This window comes from Apaloderma vittatum, unplaced genomic scaffold (genome assembly GCF_000703405.1).
Source record: "Apaloderma vittatum isolate BGI_N311 unplaced genomic scaffold, ASM70340v1 scaffold295, whole genome shotgun sequence".
Classification (NCBI taxonomy): Eukaryota; Metazoa; Chordata; class Aves; order Trogoniformes; family Trogonidae; genus Apaloderma; species Apaloderma vittatum.
The window spans coordinates 1-17882 of record NW_009718502.1 but is presented as its reverse complement, the minus strand read 5'-3'; the positions used below and the strand labels follow the sequence as shown (position 1 = coordinate 17882).

Below are 17882 nucleotides of genomic sequence, written 5' to 3'. Positions count from 1 at the left end.
AACTGGTTTGCAAGGACAAGCACAGTGATGTCCCTTATATTCTGAAATGTATTGCTCAAAACAAGCTACTACCTACTCTAGGGTAGCCGAGGGAAAGGCAATCTGACTCTTCATCTGCCAATCTGAGGAGGTAGCAATTCTTACTCCAGTAAGTGGAAATAATCTCGGAAGTGTGCAACAAAATTACCTGGTTTCTCCATAACACTGGGCACCCGAAGAAAACTGGTCTGAGAAAAATAAATATAACAGCAGGCTAGAACCTGAGCCTCATTACTTGTCTTGGAGGCTGTAAGGCCAATATAAACAAGTCAAACGATCTTTACAGCAGCCGCAAAGTAAACACCAGTTTAAAGAATAAACAGGTAGGAAGACAAACCTGCTTGCCTAGTGCTGAGGAAAAACTTGTTTGTGCTTAATATGTTGGAAAAATTGTTCAAGAGCAGTTCATCCGTGTATAACTACAACCCTTGAAATGCTGCCAAGGTCAACAGCTGCTGAGACCAACAGCAGAGTGATCTGCTGAGTAATTGCTCGTTGGCAAGTTAAAGCGGTCAAGGGAAAGGCTTTATCCTACTTCTAAAGATTTACTTTCTTTTATTGTTCAGAAAGCAGTTCTCTCCCCACCTCTCTACTCTCTTTGTCAGCATGTTTTCTGGAAGCTCCTCAAAAGTGTTAACCCTACCAACTCTCCCTGGGATTCTGCGGATGCGCCTTGGTTCTCTGTCCCTCCTATGTCTGAACAATCTCATTAATAATCAAGGAAAAAAACCCCACAATTGTGATTTCTGTAAAAAATAATCCACAAATTGATCTTACCACTCCACACCTGACTCCCTTCTACAAAATAAAACCTTCCCGTGTCTTCTGGTGCAACGAGATGGGTATCAGGCCATACAGCTCTAACAGGCCCTTGTTTTCCCTGCCCTCAGTGCTCACACCACTGTCCCCCATGACCACGAAGCACAGCCGCACCATCACCCCAGCTCTCTGCCCAGGCCATGAGCTACCCGGGAAAACAACTTACAGATGCTCATGCGCCATGACGGCTTAGCTGTGCTAACACAATTGGAGTTACAGCCCTTCCAAAATATCCATGAAAGTTAAAATTTTCCAGCCCCTTTTTAGCCTGTGGCAAAAGCAAATCATGCTATAGTCACATCCATCAGCTCTACTGCTATTAGCCCTACCGTCCTACCCTGTTGCTTTGGCTACATCACCTCTTTTAACTCATGCTCGTCCATCTCTCCAAACATAAAACGATGGGGTCTTTTTACATACTGGAATGTTTCGGATATCCCCATCAGTCAGTGTTACTCCTGCCTTTGTCTGACCTGTGGCTACCTCTTTTGTTGTCCACTCAGTCCACCTCTAAGTGCCCAGCTGTGATGCTTCTCACACTTGGGAGATGTGCCCCACTGATACCTGCAGAGCCACACTGCTCCTCCTCCCACAGCCATCGCTGGAGCTTTTGTGCAATGCTCCCCACACCTAAGTACAAGCAAGTAGTCTCTTACAGTCAGACCACTGCCAGTTCCTTTGTCTGTGCTTCCTACCTGTTGTCATGCAACAGTTTCTCTGTGTGGTTACGTGGGGACAAAACTTGTTTGGGTAGAACTCTCTTCCTCTGTTACAGACCTGTGGTGTCCTGCACAAAGGGGGATTAGCGTGGAAGGGAGTTTCTTAGCAGTACAGCTGTATGGAATCAGTATAAAAATGATAAACCTTTTGGCAACTCCTCCCCACTTTTCCTTAGTCCCCTTATTTACATGGGTAATTTCTCACGTTAGTTCACTGTCAAGCTCTGTGCAGTGGAGAGGGATATTTTGCTGCACATGGGACATGTAGACTGTAAATAACTGAGTAAGAAAAATTTCACTGATAAAGGCACAGTAATTTTCAAAGGTTTCCAGGCAATAGAAGCAACTTGATTACACACACACAGAAGCTGTAGTAAGGATGGCTTCTCAATCAGCTCTATTAAACTGTTATTATTTACATGCAAGACATTTGATACAATTCTAAAATAGAGCATTATGTTGACAGGAAGATAGTTTTGGGCAGCTAGATCACATTTATTACAAGGGGGAAGTGACATTTTCCCATAGGGAAGGCACTTTTTAGAGCTTCTTCTCTATCAAAGAAAGAAAACAGAAATTAAAACCCAGGAACCTTCACTTCCAAAAGACATAAAGCTGTCACATAAAAATAGAAAAGCGCAAATCAAATAGTATATTTACAGTTCAAAATAAAAGTAACTTCTCCCTCAGTAAAAGGCAGTTAAAAGGAAAGGATTGAAAAGGAAATTCTTTCACTTCTTTTCATGGCAAACTAGGGATGAAGAACTGATGAGCCATTACAAAACTATTTTGTCTCTTAAAATATCAGCTCCTTTACACAGACTGACACGTGCAAATATTCTGTTTGAAGAAATAAGCTTCAAAGTAGCATACTTCTTATTCAGACGCAGCCAGCAGTGCTGGCCGCATTTGAATTTAGCAGCTGAGAGAGGGTAAAGCATAGCCAGCCTACCAATGGTGCAGTGCTCTCCGTTCCATCCCTGGCTACATTCACACTTCCCGTCTTTACAGGTGCCGTGCTCTGCGCAGCGGGGATGGCAGGCTCTCTGGTTGCAGGCTGCGCCCGTCCAGCCTTCCTCGCAGCGACATGAGCCGCCCATGCACACGCCGTGCGTGCCGCAGTCCACCGAACAGATTTCTGGATCCGAGAGGAGAAACGGGGGAGGAAAGGAGGCAGAGAGTACACACAGGAGAGAAAGGGTATGCATGTATTAGCAGTGCTACATTTGAATGCAACATGTGAAGAATAAGAGAGGCAAAAACTTTGAAAATTGAATCAACGGAGTTTACTGTGAAAGGCATTTTCAGGTATGACCCAACAGAATACAGAGCAGAGATTTATCTCTGTGCTAACACTCTCTTAGTTTTCCAGCAGACTTAGTGGTGCTTAAGTGTCTGAAGCTCTTCTGTTAGCTCTGAGTAATTTTTAGTCATTTTTTTTCTGATCACATATCACTCTTAAGAGTAACCTTTTATATCTTTGATTATGTGGCACCTAGCCCTACTAGAATATATAGTGTATTCCCAGTGACTAAATGTACCATATACCTAGGTCATCATGCTGGGAGTGAAAATCCAGTATTAATGAAAGTTCATTTTAACAAGGTCTCCCCGCCCTACCCCGCTCTGTTTTCTTTCAAAGTAAAAACGTGTCATTTTTGACACATTTTTTCATTATAAAGAAGCAGCCTTAGTGAGACAAATTAGTACTATGCTGACATAGTGACACATCTGTTAAATGTAAAAGATGATTCTCTTTTACTTTCAGTAAACTTGTATCAGTGACATCTAAGAAGAGTCTGGTTTAAATAATAGATTGTTAAAAAAATAAATCAACATACAGCAATTTAACTTGTCATTTACATATAGTAACAGGCTTTTGTAACTGATAGAATAATTGAAAAATATGTTAACAGCCAAAGGTAGTCAGAGGCCAAACAACGCATGTTAAGTCTCAGCTAATAAAGATGATAATTTAGGCTGCCAGATTTTGCATTTACAGTTTTGGTTCATTTAGTCAGACTCCAGCAAACTTTACTTCTGCTAAGCAGACAACAGAAAAACAAGAGGAGATACAATACAGCCTGAGGGACTTCTTCAGTTCCTTGGCACACAGCTGGCTGTAACCACGTACTGGTTCATAAAAGTGCTGTATTTAGTTTTTGTTTTGTTGTGAAAGACAACAAACGGTTTAGTAATAAAAGACTGAAATTATTTTCAACAGCAAAAGAAAGAAGCATTCAGCACAAGAAAGGTTTCCAGTTTCCCACTCAACAGTGTTTTTCTCACTCTATAGAATATAACCCTCTGTCTCAAAGTGCTGTGGAACATTAAACATGGTATCAAGGAGCTGTGACATTTCCCATTAGAAATAGCCCAAACCCTTTATGGAGAAAGACAGCTGTAATTTCTCCCTCCTTTCCAACCTCCCCCCTCCATACAGCATTTTATATCTACTTTGACTTTAATTTTTGATTAAAAGATGGAAGATAGTTTCATTAATTTTAGACTCTCAAAATGTAAACGCAGCTCCAAGAAAGAAAGGTTTATTTCTCTTCAATCTAATCAATTTTTCATTAGGGTGAAGGTGTTTATCAGCTTTTAGCACACTAGCTTTGAGCAAGGTGCGCCAATCTTTGTAATGAACTTATTAATTAGAGTTAATTTAATTGAAGTGGAATTGAAGGGCTAATTAACGGACAAACTGCTGATGAAGATAGAGAAAAGCTCTGCTGATTTCAAACCTATGAACCCCCGATGGAAATAATTCATTCTCTTTTTCTTCTAGCAGCTTAACAAAATGTTTCTGGGTAAGACTTACTTTTTTATTATGCCACTCCGAAGGTCATTTTGCATAACTTCAGCAAACAGTCTATGTGTATTTTTACATAGCTCTTTTATGAGTTTGACGCTTTTGAAATGTATGAGAAGATCAGAAATATTTTATGTTATTTTGATGACCAATCGTTCCTTGAAATGTAAGTAAGAGATGGAGGATAACCAAATCATCAAAAATAGCATAGTGGACACTGTGTCAAGAAAGAGAGGATCCATGTTTTGCTTGAGAAATAGAAATGTTCAGAGAAGAATTTTTTTGCTAAACAAATTTAACAGAACATAACATTTTATTCTCTCTTCACATTTTCTTGCATTTGGAACTCTGTCCTATCACTCCTGTATTCATAAACTATTATGGAGTATCACAGATCTTGGTCAGGAAGTACATTTGTTTTAAAAAGATGGTTCCTCATGAAAAAGCTATATTTATTCATAAGCTGGCATAAACCCAGCTAGCCCATGTGTTCAGTTTTCATTAACAAAATCATCTGAGTTGTGAGATGAACTGTTTTAGACAAATATATGTCTCACAGCTAGACGTGATTTCTCTTTTTGATATGTGGCTACCAAACAATATTCTAAAAACTCGTATTTGTCAAAAGGCTGCTGTCATACTTTATAAATATTTAGATTCTGCTTTCTGTGGAGGTACCTCCAGTCATTTTTTCCTTTTGTTTGTAAGCTCAGGCTATGGTTTTAATAACCTCAGTTTCAGACTTCAAGAAATCCCTCTGCTTCTTCACTCCTACCAACTCCTTCCAACCTGGCAGCCTGCCCCTTCCTCAAAGGCTGTTTAGGATTCATTCTTGCGTTCCCTTTGCCTTCAAACTGGAACGCTGTCTGTTTTTCAAGAAAAATACTTCCAATTAGCTGGAGAGATTTTAAAATGTGACTGTCTCTAGTTTCCGTAGCGCAGTTTTAAGCTTCTAAATACATGTATTAGGTAAGAGAATACTTGGATCCATGCATTGTACAAAGAACGTTCTGTACTTGCATGTGGAAGTACCTGCCATTACCAGAAGAAGACAGCTAAAAGATTCCAGCGAATACATTGATTTCCAAATACTTGAAATTCATCATGTATTTTGAACTTTTGAATCAATTTATAGTTCATGCTGAACTCAACTCACAGACTTCCATCAGTTCAGGTCCTAACACAATAATGGCGTTAAAACGTTTCTATTCAAAACACGTCACCATTTTATGGAATGAGAGCGCTTTTAACCCTTACCATTGGAGCAATCTGGACCTGTCCAGTTGGGGTCACAGGTGCAGGTACCACTCTCTTGAAGGTAGGTGCCATGGCCAGAGCACTGGTCAGGGCACATCGTCTTCAGAATTTCACAGTTGCTGCCACCCCAGCCCGGGTTGCAATGGCACTCGCCGTGGATGCAGACGCCATGGCTGGAGCAGGCTGGGTCCAAGCAATCCGCTGCAGAAAAATGAGAAAGGCCAGCTTAAACCTGTAATTCCTAACAACAGAATCAAACCCTAGATGCTCACAGCACTTTTCGGCTTAATCCACATTTTAAGAGCTTGTGAAAGAGCAGCATTGCACTCTTCTTAAAAGTAAACATGAGCAGCTTGAAACTGAGGTGTTCACCTGTGTTTCACTGCAATGAGTGAGGAAAAGATAGAGTGGATCAAAGCATGCTGGGGCCAGCTACAAGATAAATCACTCTTTATGATCACTAAATTCATAGCAGCAATTTTCTTTGTAAAAACACCTCGCTTCTACACCCCTTTCTGGTACTGTGAAATTTGTGTGGGCACATAACCGGCATCAAGACATTTGCAGGCTACCACTGTGGAGAACCTTTCAAGGTTTGGTAAATTTTCTGAATTACAACAGGCTTTGGGTCCTGGGCAACTGATCCCTGTTTTGCCTGAGCACAGCGTAACAAGCGCTGGATTTCCTGCTGTACGCGGTATCAACTGACCCAATCCACCGCTACAGAGTTTTGACAGCTGTACAGGACCCTCAACTTGTTTCAGAAATAAATGAGTTGCATACTGTCTATCTGTCTTAATTCACTCTAATGTGCTTTAGATGACGAGATTTAATTTAGCAATTTGACTCAATAAAATGTTACACTTGTAGGGTCAATGGTCTGAAAATTTAATTCCAGAGACTTAATTGCATTACTTTGTATGTGGAGATCAATAAAATCAATTTGATTGAGGAGGAAAATGGCGGGTTTTACTCCCTAAGAACGGAGAATGGAACATGAACTCGATTTTGCAGCACACCAGAATGAATGTTATTATGCACATCTTTGGAATACAAAAATGACACATCATTTTTCACTCTGATGTGTTTGAATCAGCACTTTCCAAAATGTAGTTGGTGGAAAAGATCACTAACAAATGCAATACATTAATGATTTATTCTATACTGTGAAAATTCAGTAAGTCTTCCTGTATTCCAACATCTATTTTTTTAGCTTACCTCAGTCAGAAAAAAAAAAAAGGGGGCAAACAAAAAGTTATCAGATATTATTAAGAATTTTCATACTGATTACTTGAGAATAATAAAGTATAATAATTCTGTAAAATTCAGTGACCCTAGTAATTCCTCAAACTTCATTTTTTAGTATTCTAAACTGATTTTTGAAGAAATGCCATTAGTGCAAATGATCTAGACGTGACACATAGAGCTGGACGTGCCAGCTGGAAACCTGACCAACAACAGCACGTGCTGGGGAAAATATTTACTCATTTACCTTCTTCACAGTTTTCTCCTTTGTATCCCGAGTTGCAGGCACAAGAGCCCATGATGCAAATGCCCCGGCCCCCACACTGGGGATCGATGCACTGAGTTGTAGGCACGTCACACTCGGTGCCCTTCCAGCCGCTGTAACACAGGCAGCGCCCTTTGGAGTACTGCCCATTGCCACTACACAGCACCGGGCAGGCTGCTGTCAAATAGAACACGGCAGGAAAAATTAAAACCAAGGTCTTCACTAAAGCTTTATAAAAAAGAACATCTAAGAAGCAAGTCACATGCTACTTGCTTTCCCGATATACTTGTCTTCATGCTTGCTTGAACTGACTTGAGAAAAGCATTGGTTTGATTTACCTCTCGAACAATCGGGGCCCAGAAACCCAGGAAAACAATGGCAGGATCCAGAAACGCATTCGCCGTTACCATGGCAATTTCGGGGGCATTCCACCACAGACTCTAAAGGGAAAAAAAGGAAGATAATTCACAGACGCCCACCGCATGAAGCACCTATAATTTGAACCACTACTAACTGACAGCGTGCTCTCACTCTGAGGAGTGATTTTTTATTGCCGATCCCTCTGCTATCTTAGGACACTATGCTCCAAGAAAAAGGCTCAAATTATAATGTTGAAATCATACCAGCTCCATACTTAAAATACGGCGCTGTGCCACTTAACAAATACTTCAAAACAGTGTCCTCCTTTCAAGGACTGTTTTACAAGAAGGTACACTCCTTATGCTTTAGAACAAGTAATTAACATAGATATTCTACATTTTGTTCCGAGCAGAAAAATGGAAAACCTGTGAAAAAAAAGTCAGATCATTTAAGTCCAAAGGTTTATCTCTGTATTCCTAAAAATTCCAAAAAATTCGGTAAGAGCTTTGAAGAATATGCTTACCTATAATTATGGTATTAAAAGACACCTGCTCCGCATTTTTCCCATCGTTATAGAAGGCCAGATGCCAGATGCCAGAATCCAAATACTGGATAAAACCTGCTTCATGGAGACTGACAGACCTTGCCTGCCGCCCCGCTCGCTCCGATTCCAGCAGGTTGCGTTGCTCCCTTGCAATCAGCCGGCTGCCATCCAGGAGCTCCACAAAGTCGTACTGCAGGGAGGAACAGACAGGAGCTTGGCAAGGCATGGGATGACCCATGGCACCACCAGCTTCCCCACAACATCCTGACAACAGGCTGGCATTTTGACCAAGAGCTTCCTTGTGGAGCAAGGAAGGGAGCTAAAACCAACCCTTGCTCATTTCTCTGCCCATTGATAAGACTTCAAACAAAAATGCTTATCATTTTTTTTTGTGACAAGCAGCCAATGAGCTATTACATATATTGAATGAAGAAAACAGCATCTGAAATGAATCCACCGTTATTACTGTCACCTGAATTACAGGTGAGAGTTAACTTTCAAAGTGTGTTATATGCATATGAGTTAATAACAATATTAAACCCCAATAATCTACTTGGCTTTTCATTTAGTTACAGATGAAGAATTAAATTGTTTAATCCTTCTTTTGGTCTTTATTCTGGAGGAAGGAGAGCAAGAGCTTTACTTCCTATCACAGACGCATCAAAGAAAAGATATAAAGCATAAAACATTGCAATTACTGAAAATCACAAACTGACAAAAAATATGATACCTCAGGTCAACGGACAGCATATTCAGTTGTTTTTTAACAACCATCAAATTGCTAACAAACATCACCCAACCTAAATGAATCTATGATTGTATGATTAGTGGGGCTTGGAAAAATGTAGCAGCATCTCAGCTGATGTTACAAGCAAATTCATAACACAAAGTTTTATGCATGTTAATCTTAGCTAGCACTAATAACAGCTAGAGGGCTAAATCTGCTCGGGGCCCTGCGCTGATTTACACTATCTGGCAGTTTGATCTTATGGCTTGAGAGATGTCTTCTGCATATTTATCATGTCAAGATCAGTATGTATGCAGCAAAATTAAACAGGTAGGAAAATTAAAGAGCACTCTTGCTTGTGGTAGAGAGTCTTGGCTGTTCCTGCTGATTCTGTTATTCTGACACATGTTTATTGTATGAAGTGAACTGTAACACATAAACCTTCAACATCCCCATACACTTGAGATCCCTCTGAAATGGAATTACATCCAGGACCTCTTAAAGGCCAGTTTGTGAAAACGCTGAGTCACTGAAGCTAGGATAACATCGGTTACCAGGACCAGAGAATCGGTGGGTTTACACCCTGACTTGTGACCTTCAGAAACTGCTCCTGGGACAGAAGAAAACATGATAGCCTTTGTCCTGGGACAAGGGTTTAAGTACTTATGTTTTCTTCTTGAAATTGCAGGCTAAACTTCATGGCTATTCTGAGAACGTTCCTCCCCAATAATCAGAATTATCTTCTTACCAGTCAGATGGAAGGTAATGTATAGTTAATACGCCCCTATCAACACCTGAGACACTTTTCTGGCTACGTCTCAACCAGCAGAATAGAACATAATGTGATTAGGATGTGCAGAAGCTGATACCTCAGTGTGCTGTCACTCTGAGTGTACGTGCTGCACCATATGAAAACAAACGCAACCGTTTTGAGAGAGCACCAATTATTCAAAACCATTCAACATTCTCATTTGTCAGAGAATTAAATATTTATCTCATTTTGTGTGTGAGAGAAAAAACAGTTTTAGGTTTGTTTTGTTTTTTTTTTCTTTTTTTCCCCTCCTGCCTGATTCAAGAACACTTCTTTCTGGTCATGTTTTTTCACTAATCTTTTAAAAAAAGAGAAAGCTTGTGGTGTTCTGAGTTTTAGCAAGCCATTTATGGACATTAGGAGTGACCTTGTAATCTGTACACTGCAGACGATCATTCTTTTAGGAAGACAATTTCAGACAAAATCTGTATTTTTTATACAGGAACAAGTGATTACACTACTTGATTGACCACGAAGAGTATACTAATGGCGCACAAGGATGATACAATTAATGATTTTGTTTTTGTAATGTAATAAGGACATGTGCCGTTACCAGAACACCATTTCAGACTACATTTTAGAAGCCATAACAGAGGGGAATTTACTGTTCACAGTCTGTCCCCCAGCAAAAAAACAATAATTGATCTTAACCCTTTTAAAGGCTGGGTTTTCATATTTAGGACATGATAATAGAAACAGACTGAAAACCAATTATCTTCATAAGCAAAAAACATACCAATTTTTTTTACCTCCTATGAGGATAAATTAATTACCTTTATACTGAGTCTAAATGCACTGATTTGCCCTACCACTCCATTCACTTTAAACTAAAGTCCTTTTTCTTATTCTTAAAGTCTCTTTAAATAAACATATTGATTCTCTGGCTGCAATGGAACTGACATTTTTAGAAAGTGTCACAAAGACTTTCAGGCTTGCATTGATTGGGCTTTGAATGGACAGCCACCGTCAATTATTTCTGGTTGATTTATTTATGATTCCCCAGAAAGAGAGAACTATGCATCTCAGATCGGTTTGTGACACACACACAGTGGCTGTGCTTGAAACTGATTTCGGTACCTAAAGAGAATACAGAAACACAGCCAAAAAATCTGTCCCAATTACAATATATCAAACCATTTTCTACATGCTATATCCCCATTATCTTGGATTATGGAACAGAAGGAGAGTTAAATTTGCTGCATTCTGTTATTATTTTATGATGAAATGCCAAGCAACTGATAGAAATGGTTTAGATATAGTGGATCTTGTTCCACAACAAGGGTGCAAATGAAAAGACTTCTTGAGATCTCTCCCAAGCTCATTTCTTTCAGACTTTCATTATACCCATTGCAGTGGTAGGACAACTGGCGTCAGAGGTTTTACAGGTATGGAAAGATAGACTCCAGTTTTCTCTTACTCACTGTTTGTTTTCAACCAGATATAAAAAAAGAGGTGGACAGACAGGCAAAAGATCCAGGAGAGAAGTGGAGAACGAGGTGGCAAATATAACAGGCAAGTTTTGCATTACAGCCAAAGGTGACATGGAGAGAAGGCAGACTTTCATAGAAACACTGAAGCTGCGAGGAGGGAGCTGAAGAAGGTGGTGCGTGGTTACACACAGAGGGTATCATAGGCGTACGAGCAAGGATATGGAAGGCGGCCAGCTGGTAAGGAAGCTTTACAAATGCTGGCAGAGTGCAGGTAGTAATCACTTCTCTATTATAAGATCTGAAAATTCAAATACTGACGTTTGAGAAACAGGCAGCAGTTGCTCATTTGCATAAATTTTGTTATTAGCACTTGTCATTCTGTGACTAGGAGATAAGGGCAGATAGCTTTCAAGAGACGCAGACATGAAGTGATATATATGGGTGAGATCCTATTTTCAAAGTCCTCATGAGACAACCCTAGCTTTACACATCCAGAGATGGGCTCTGAGCCAACTTTTGTCACTCTGGGATGAGATCTTGGAGCTATGGTAGACAGATCTACAGAAGTATCTGTTCTACGATAAAAAACCACAGAAAAGCAGACATCATTAAGGCATTGTATGAAACCATTATAGTTAAACATCTGCTACATTCTGTGCTGTTCTGATGCCCCCATCTCAAGAAAGCTGTAGAAAAACTGGACAACATTCAGAAAAGGACAAGCGTGATCAAATGACTGAAGCAGCCTTCATATAAAGAATGATGAAATAGACTAGAAAACAAGACACAACTTACTGAGGATACTAGAGATCTAGAAATAAAGGGTGGCATGGATAAGAACATGGTGAGAAACTCTCCACTGCCTCTTCCAAAACAGTACTAACAGGATGTTGAACTAAACCTACTAGGCGGCTGCCTCAAAACACATTGAAAAATATAATGTGAGAGGTGTAGTTAAGCCATTAAAACTCCTTGCTACAAATGCCACAAATTCTAAAGGCTTCCATAGGTTCAAAGACAACTAAGCAAATTCACAGAAAAAAGTAATCTGTCAAAGGTTGTAAAAAACAAAGACAGGATCTTTGACTCAGGCAGTCCTTTGGCCTTAAAACACTGGAGGCCAGGAGTGTATTCTAGGAAGAATAACTACAAATACATCATGCTGCTGTATTAATCTCTACATGTCTGCTAATGGCCACCATCACAGTCAGAATGCTGAGCTAGGTGGGCCTTTGATCAGACCAAGCGTGGACATTCATGCATTTTTCTAATGCTCTGGTGCCTTGTCCGATGGAAGGATGCAGAGAAACCCAGAATTAGCTCATGGTCTGCCCCTGCCAGCTATGCCTGGCTTGCAGTTAAGAACGTTTGCCAGTACAAGCCAAAAGGTTTAGGGCAAATAAGAAAACAATGAACTCATTTATGCTTGCAAACCACACAATGTTCTATTTCATTAGACTTCCTTTTGCCCAAATATCTTGTTTTGTTTATATAAGCTACTTTGGTAAAATATATATTTTACCAGTAGAAGTTACATCTTCATCAAAGTCCTGTGATTTGGACTTTGCTGCAGAGAGGCCTAAACTGTTGAAAAATATTTTACTTCATTTTTTACCCCCAGGTGCAGGAGCACAGTCACAGAAAAAAAACCCAAACCAAAACAACTGTTCACGGAATTGCATTTTTAGGAGATGACACACATGCTTTATCTGAGGCACCTAAACCAGACATCATTGGGTTCAAGGCCATATAAACATTCTGATAACCCTGCACTCTTGAGAATCTTCAGCAGCCCTAGAAGTTCAATAGGGCACTGACAAGTAAGCATGCTTAATTTTTCAAGGTATCAAGTGTCAGTCAAAGGGTTTGTAAAAAATGCTCTAATTATATATCAGGAAAAATAGGACAAGAGATCTTGACCCATATCCTGGGAACAATATATCCAAGTTGTCAGAGAAACTACAGAAGATAGAGTAGCAGGATTTGCACATGGTTCTTTCTGTTGTACCATACTTAAACAGGAACAAGCACTTGGGCAGTAGGAATCCAAAGGGAAAGCACCCTGCGTAACACAGATGATGGGACACCGATCTGGTTATCTCCTTTTCCCAAATGTTTCAGTTGAAGGGTACCTCTACTTCAATCCGTCACCAGGACATGGAATCAAGTAAGGATAACTTTTCAGAGATGTATCTACCTGCCTAATGTCTCATATAAATGCACAGTTCAGATCAGCTTCTTCATTTTATTCATTCTTGCCACACATGTATTCCCCTAGCTCCTGTTATTATTGTTATCACTGAGATGACATTTGTATTCCAAACCCCTATTTCCAATGGCTGATAACTTTCTGAATCAATTTTCTTTGAGCTAGAATTTCTCAAGCTTGTTGTCAGCCTGAGGGTGGGTGTTCATATGTGAAGGTGTGAAGAAAATCCATTTAATCATTTTTATGAGGATCAAATCTTTAAATAAACACAAGTGCATTTTCTGCAGTCAGTAAACTGTTTGTAGTTTAATGAAAACTAAACTAAACAATAAAGCTAATATAGCATTCTGTGATTTTAGCTGCATGAAACTCCTTTGCTGACCCTAATTCTTCCTCTGTGGTTTGCAGCTGCTAAATAGGTGCTATAATTAGCAATATTTCTATGTTTTAGGTCTTTTAAAATTTATCTCTGAAGAAAAAACAAAATGTTTTCAAAAGCACAGTAAGTAGCGTGCAAACCAAAATTAACAAAAAAAAAGGTTTGTAGTTATGGATTTTGCTGTTGCAACTGTGTCAATAATTTGTCAAGCTTCATTCCAATTATACTATTAGGTTGCTATTCTTAAGAGTTGTGTCCAAGGCAAATCCATACACTTAAAAACTCCCCCAAATCAGTAACATGTTGCATAATTTTCTAAATAGGGTACAAAAGCATGAGCTCAATGCCCTTTTCAGGTCAAAAAATGGTTCAGAGCCAGCACTTGGACAAATATTAAGCCGAAAGAAATCTAAACTTCGAGCGTCTTAAAATAAAATCTGAATACAATTGGTTCCAAAATACCATCTCACGGACAATGATTCTCCCTTTCTCCTGCCAGTCTAGAAGGTTATTCATTCTTTTATACCTTTTTTCTGTAACCATGGATAAACAGTGTTTCTTTGTTACTAGGCAAAGGGATGATCGTATGCACTGACAAGTGTTGTTAGAAACCTTCTCAGGGGTGGAGCAGAATAAATCCTCTGGACACTTAAGAACAAAGTTTCAAGACACTAGTATATAGTGAGTCACTGAGACCGTTATAGTTGCGGTTCACTATGTCTTTGTAGGCACATATTGCATATTTTTTCTTTTATGCACTTATTTATTAAGACACCAAGCTGTAAATACTGTAGCATTTGCTTGTAGAACAAACTAAAACTTCCTTAAAAAAATGCTGTCTTATTGCTTGGAAATTTGGCTAATGCAGTCTTTGTCAAGTACTCTAGACCACATGTGTGGTGATAAGATGTGGTATTAGTTTGCTCAGATTTTTAATGATATGTCTATATACCACAGAAGAAAAGAAGTACCTATAAATTCTGCATGAAACAATTCCATATCTAAAGCACCAACATTGCTCATGGTATTCAGAAGAGCTTATAAATAAAACTACCCCACAATTTAGATCCCATCACTTACAGTATTATAAATGTTTTGGACACCACATGAGATCAATAAAGTCTAAGAAGTAAAAATAAAAATCAGCAACATGGGAAAGAATGTAATCCTGAGAAAGAAAAAAGATACAATAGATACAAGCTCACAGTTTTCAATAACAAGTCTTACTTTTAATGCAAGCAGTTCTCACCTGAGTGTGTGAAGGTGGTAAGCCTTTACGGCCATACACTCCAATCAGTGCATCTTTCTGGAGGGATATATTGAATTTTAGAAATTGTGGCTGATCAATGAAGAGTTGTGATCTCCAAAAAATCCCAGGGGGAACTTCTTGTATTGCTCTTCGGCCTATATCAAGTTCTCCAGAATCTATAGTGTTGTTTTCTTGTGCAAATCCCCCTGATTTTCCTGAGAGGTTAGAATAATAAAGATCAAAAATTAGTATTCCTTTATTGCTTTCAATCATCTCTCCCATAAATCATCAAATATGTAGAATCACCTCAGATAGACTGTTACCTGACAATCTTTCTGAATATAATATCCCAGGGAATTCACTGATTTGCAAACAAAAAGACAAAGATACCACAAATACCTACCAAGTAAAAACACCGTACCTACCCAAGGGAAACTGGTTTAGGATCTATAGTAAACTATTCCTTTTTTTCCCCAAGTATTTTAACAGGGGGTTTCCAACATAAAGTCTCTTGCTAAAAAAATTTAAGGTAAAGGAAAAAACAGCCTGCAGATTTTAAGAATAAGAGCCATGTAAACATTCAAGAGAACTAATATACAGTCTTTTCTACAGACTACAGATAAATATCAAAGGCAGCCGGTTAGCTCAGTCAGTTGAGCGTAGCGCTAACAACACCAAGGTCACGGGTTCAATTCCTGTTTGGTCCCCATGTGTTGCCTGATCTAGTCGAGAGGTGGCATCCCTGCCGGCAGGGGTGGCACCTCCAAACGATCTCTAAGGTCCCTTCCAGCTTAGGCCATTCTATGATCAGAGCATTTATACAATATCAACAATATCTACAGCTCTAGCTCTCTATTTTTTGTTTTTGCGCTCCCCTCAAAACATACAATGGTTCTTGCTCCGTTGTGCCTACGTCCTTACGTCCTTGCTCCCTGTAATGCCTATCCGCACTTCCTAGCCTCAGCCCCAAGCTTGTTATCACCTCCTTGTCCATACTGTCTCCCAAACAAAATACATAATAGCATGTCAAAGTCTGGTATTCTCACTATTTTCTATACTATGAATATGTATTTATCCTGCAGGCCAGTTACTAGGAATAAGAACATAGCACTGAAGGGCACTGACTACTTTTCTCTGCCAAGCAGCTGTGCAATTATCAGCCTTCCAAGGCCAGTGATGGTGGCTTGGAAATGCCCAGAAAAACCAAAGATGTTGACATGCTGTCTTCCTTTAGTCAGCTGTTCTAACACCCAGTGACCACCCATCTCAAGGAGAAAGAAGAATGAGGAAAAGAGACCCATGGGTTGGAATGGAAATGGATAATAATAAAACCCCTTAATATTAAAATTAATACTAATATAAAGTACAGTTACACTCAGCCTATCTAGCGGTGGTGAGCTGTGAATGTCAGGTGTTGAGCACTGCAAGCACCACAGCTCCAGTGAAAGCATGGTGGTCATAATGAAGAGGAGAGTAGGCTGATGGGTGAAATCCTACAGGTATGGTAACTGTTGAGAAAGAGACTGTCTGCAGTGAACTTCCCAATTTATAGTGAGCGTGACACTTATAGTATGAAATATTTCTGGCCAGCTTGAGCCAGCTCCTAGCTTCAACACCTGGCTAATCTGAAACTGCTAAATCTGGCCACAAACTAAAACACAGTGTCTTCACAACTTTGTTCTCATCGAATCGGGTGCTGCAGTCTTCTCAAAAATGCAGCTTTCCTGAACAGAAAATTGATTCTCATTCTAGCCCAGAGAAACTGAGACAATGCAAAAGACATGTGATGTCAAGTGCTACCATCAAAAAACTAGACTCCTGTTTGTGGCATGAAAAAAGAAGAAAATAAACTTTAGATACCCCCAAGAAACTTCAAGTCCGGCCAACAGAGACTGAACCTACACTGCAGCACAAGTAGAGAACAGTATCATCCAACCTGCAAAGCTCTGTGCCATACCAGTGAAGCACCATCAAATATATGAAAGGGGTAAAACTGTTCCAGCCCAAACTCTGAGAAGAAGGATTTGGGGTTTTCAGTTGATGAGAAGCTCAAGATGATCTGGCAATGTGTGTTTGCAGCCCAGAAGGCCAACCGTATCCTGGAGTGTATCAAAAGAAGTGTGACCAGCAGGTTGAGGGAGGTGATTCTCCCCCTCTACTCTGCTCTCAAGAGACCCCACCTGGAGTACTGCATCCAGCTCCGGGACCCCCAGTGTAAGAAAGACACGGATCTGCTCAAAGGGGTCCAGAGAAGGGCCATGAAGATGATCAGAGTGCTGGAGCACCTCCCCTGTGAGGACAGTCTGAGAGAGTTGGGGTTGTTCAGTCTTCAGAAGAGAAGGCTCTGAGGACATCTTAGACCAGCCTTCCAGTACTTAATGGGGGCTTACAGGAAAGCTGGAGAAGAACTTTTTACAAGGGCAGGTAGTGATAGGACAGAGAGTAATGGCTTTAAACTAAAAGAGGGTAGATTTAGATTAGATGTAAAGAAGTTCTTCATTGTGAGAGTGGCGAGAGACTGAAAGAGGTTACCCAGAGAAGTTGTGGATGCCCCCTCCCTGGAAGTGTTCAAGGTCAGGCTGGATGGGGCTTTAAGCAACCTGGTGTACTGGAAGGTGTCCCTGTACATGGCAGGGGTGTTGGAACTACATGATCTTTAAGGTCCCTTCCAACTCAAAACATTCTATGACCCTGTGATGACCCTGCAAGGCACTGGGCTGGATGCTGTGGACAGAACATGTCTGTGATAGCTCTGAGATCTCCACATTGCACCTGATTGTGCTGCAATGCACACATTAATGGCTTTTTTGCCAGCCACTCAAAGAGACTTAGACAGGCTAGAGGGCTGGGCGGGGAGAAATCTTATGAAGTTCAACAAGGGCAGGTGTAGGGTTTTTCACTTGGGGAAGAATAACCCCATGTGCCAGTATAGGTGGGGTCTGACCTGCTGGAGAGCAGTGTAGGAGAAAGGGACCTTGGTCTTCTAGTGAATAGCAGGATGACCATGAGCCAGCAAT

At 40.2% G+C, this 17882-nt stretch overlaps 1 protein-coding gene across 1 annotated transcript; it reads right to left on the bottom strand.

Moving 5' to 3' along the window:
- Positions 1-2529: 2529 nt before the first annotated feature.
- On the bottom strand, positions 2530-15080 carry LOC104274579 (teneurin-3-like; the record flags this gene model as incomplete). The annotated part of the gene is made up of 6 exons (XM_009870256.1): positions 2530-2715; positions 5647-5847; positions 7139-7333; positions 7495-7596; positions 8040-8250; positions 14866-15080. Coding segments are annotated over 6 exons (1110 nt in total), but the record flags the coding sequence as incomplete, so codon positions are not given.
- Between the last annotated feature and the right edge of the window lie 2802 nt (positions 15081-17882).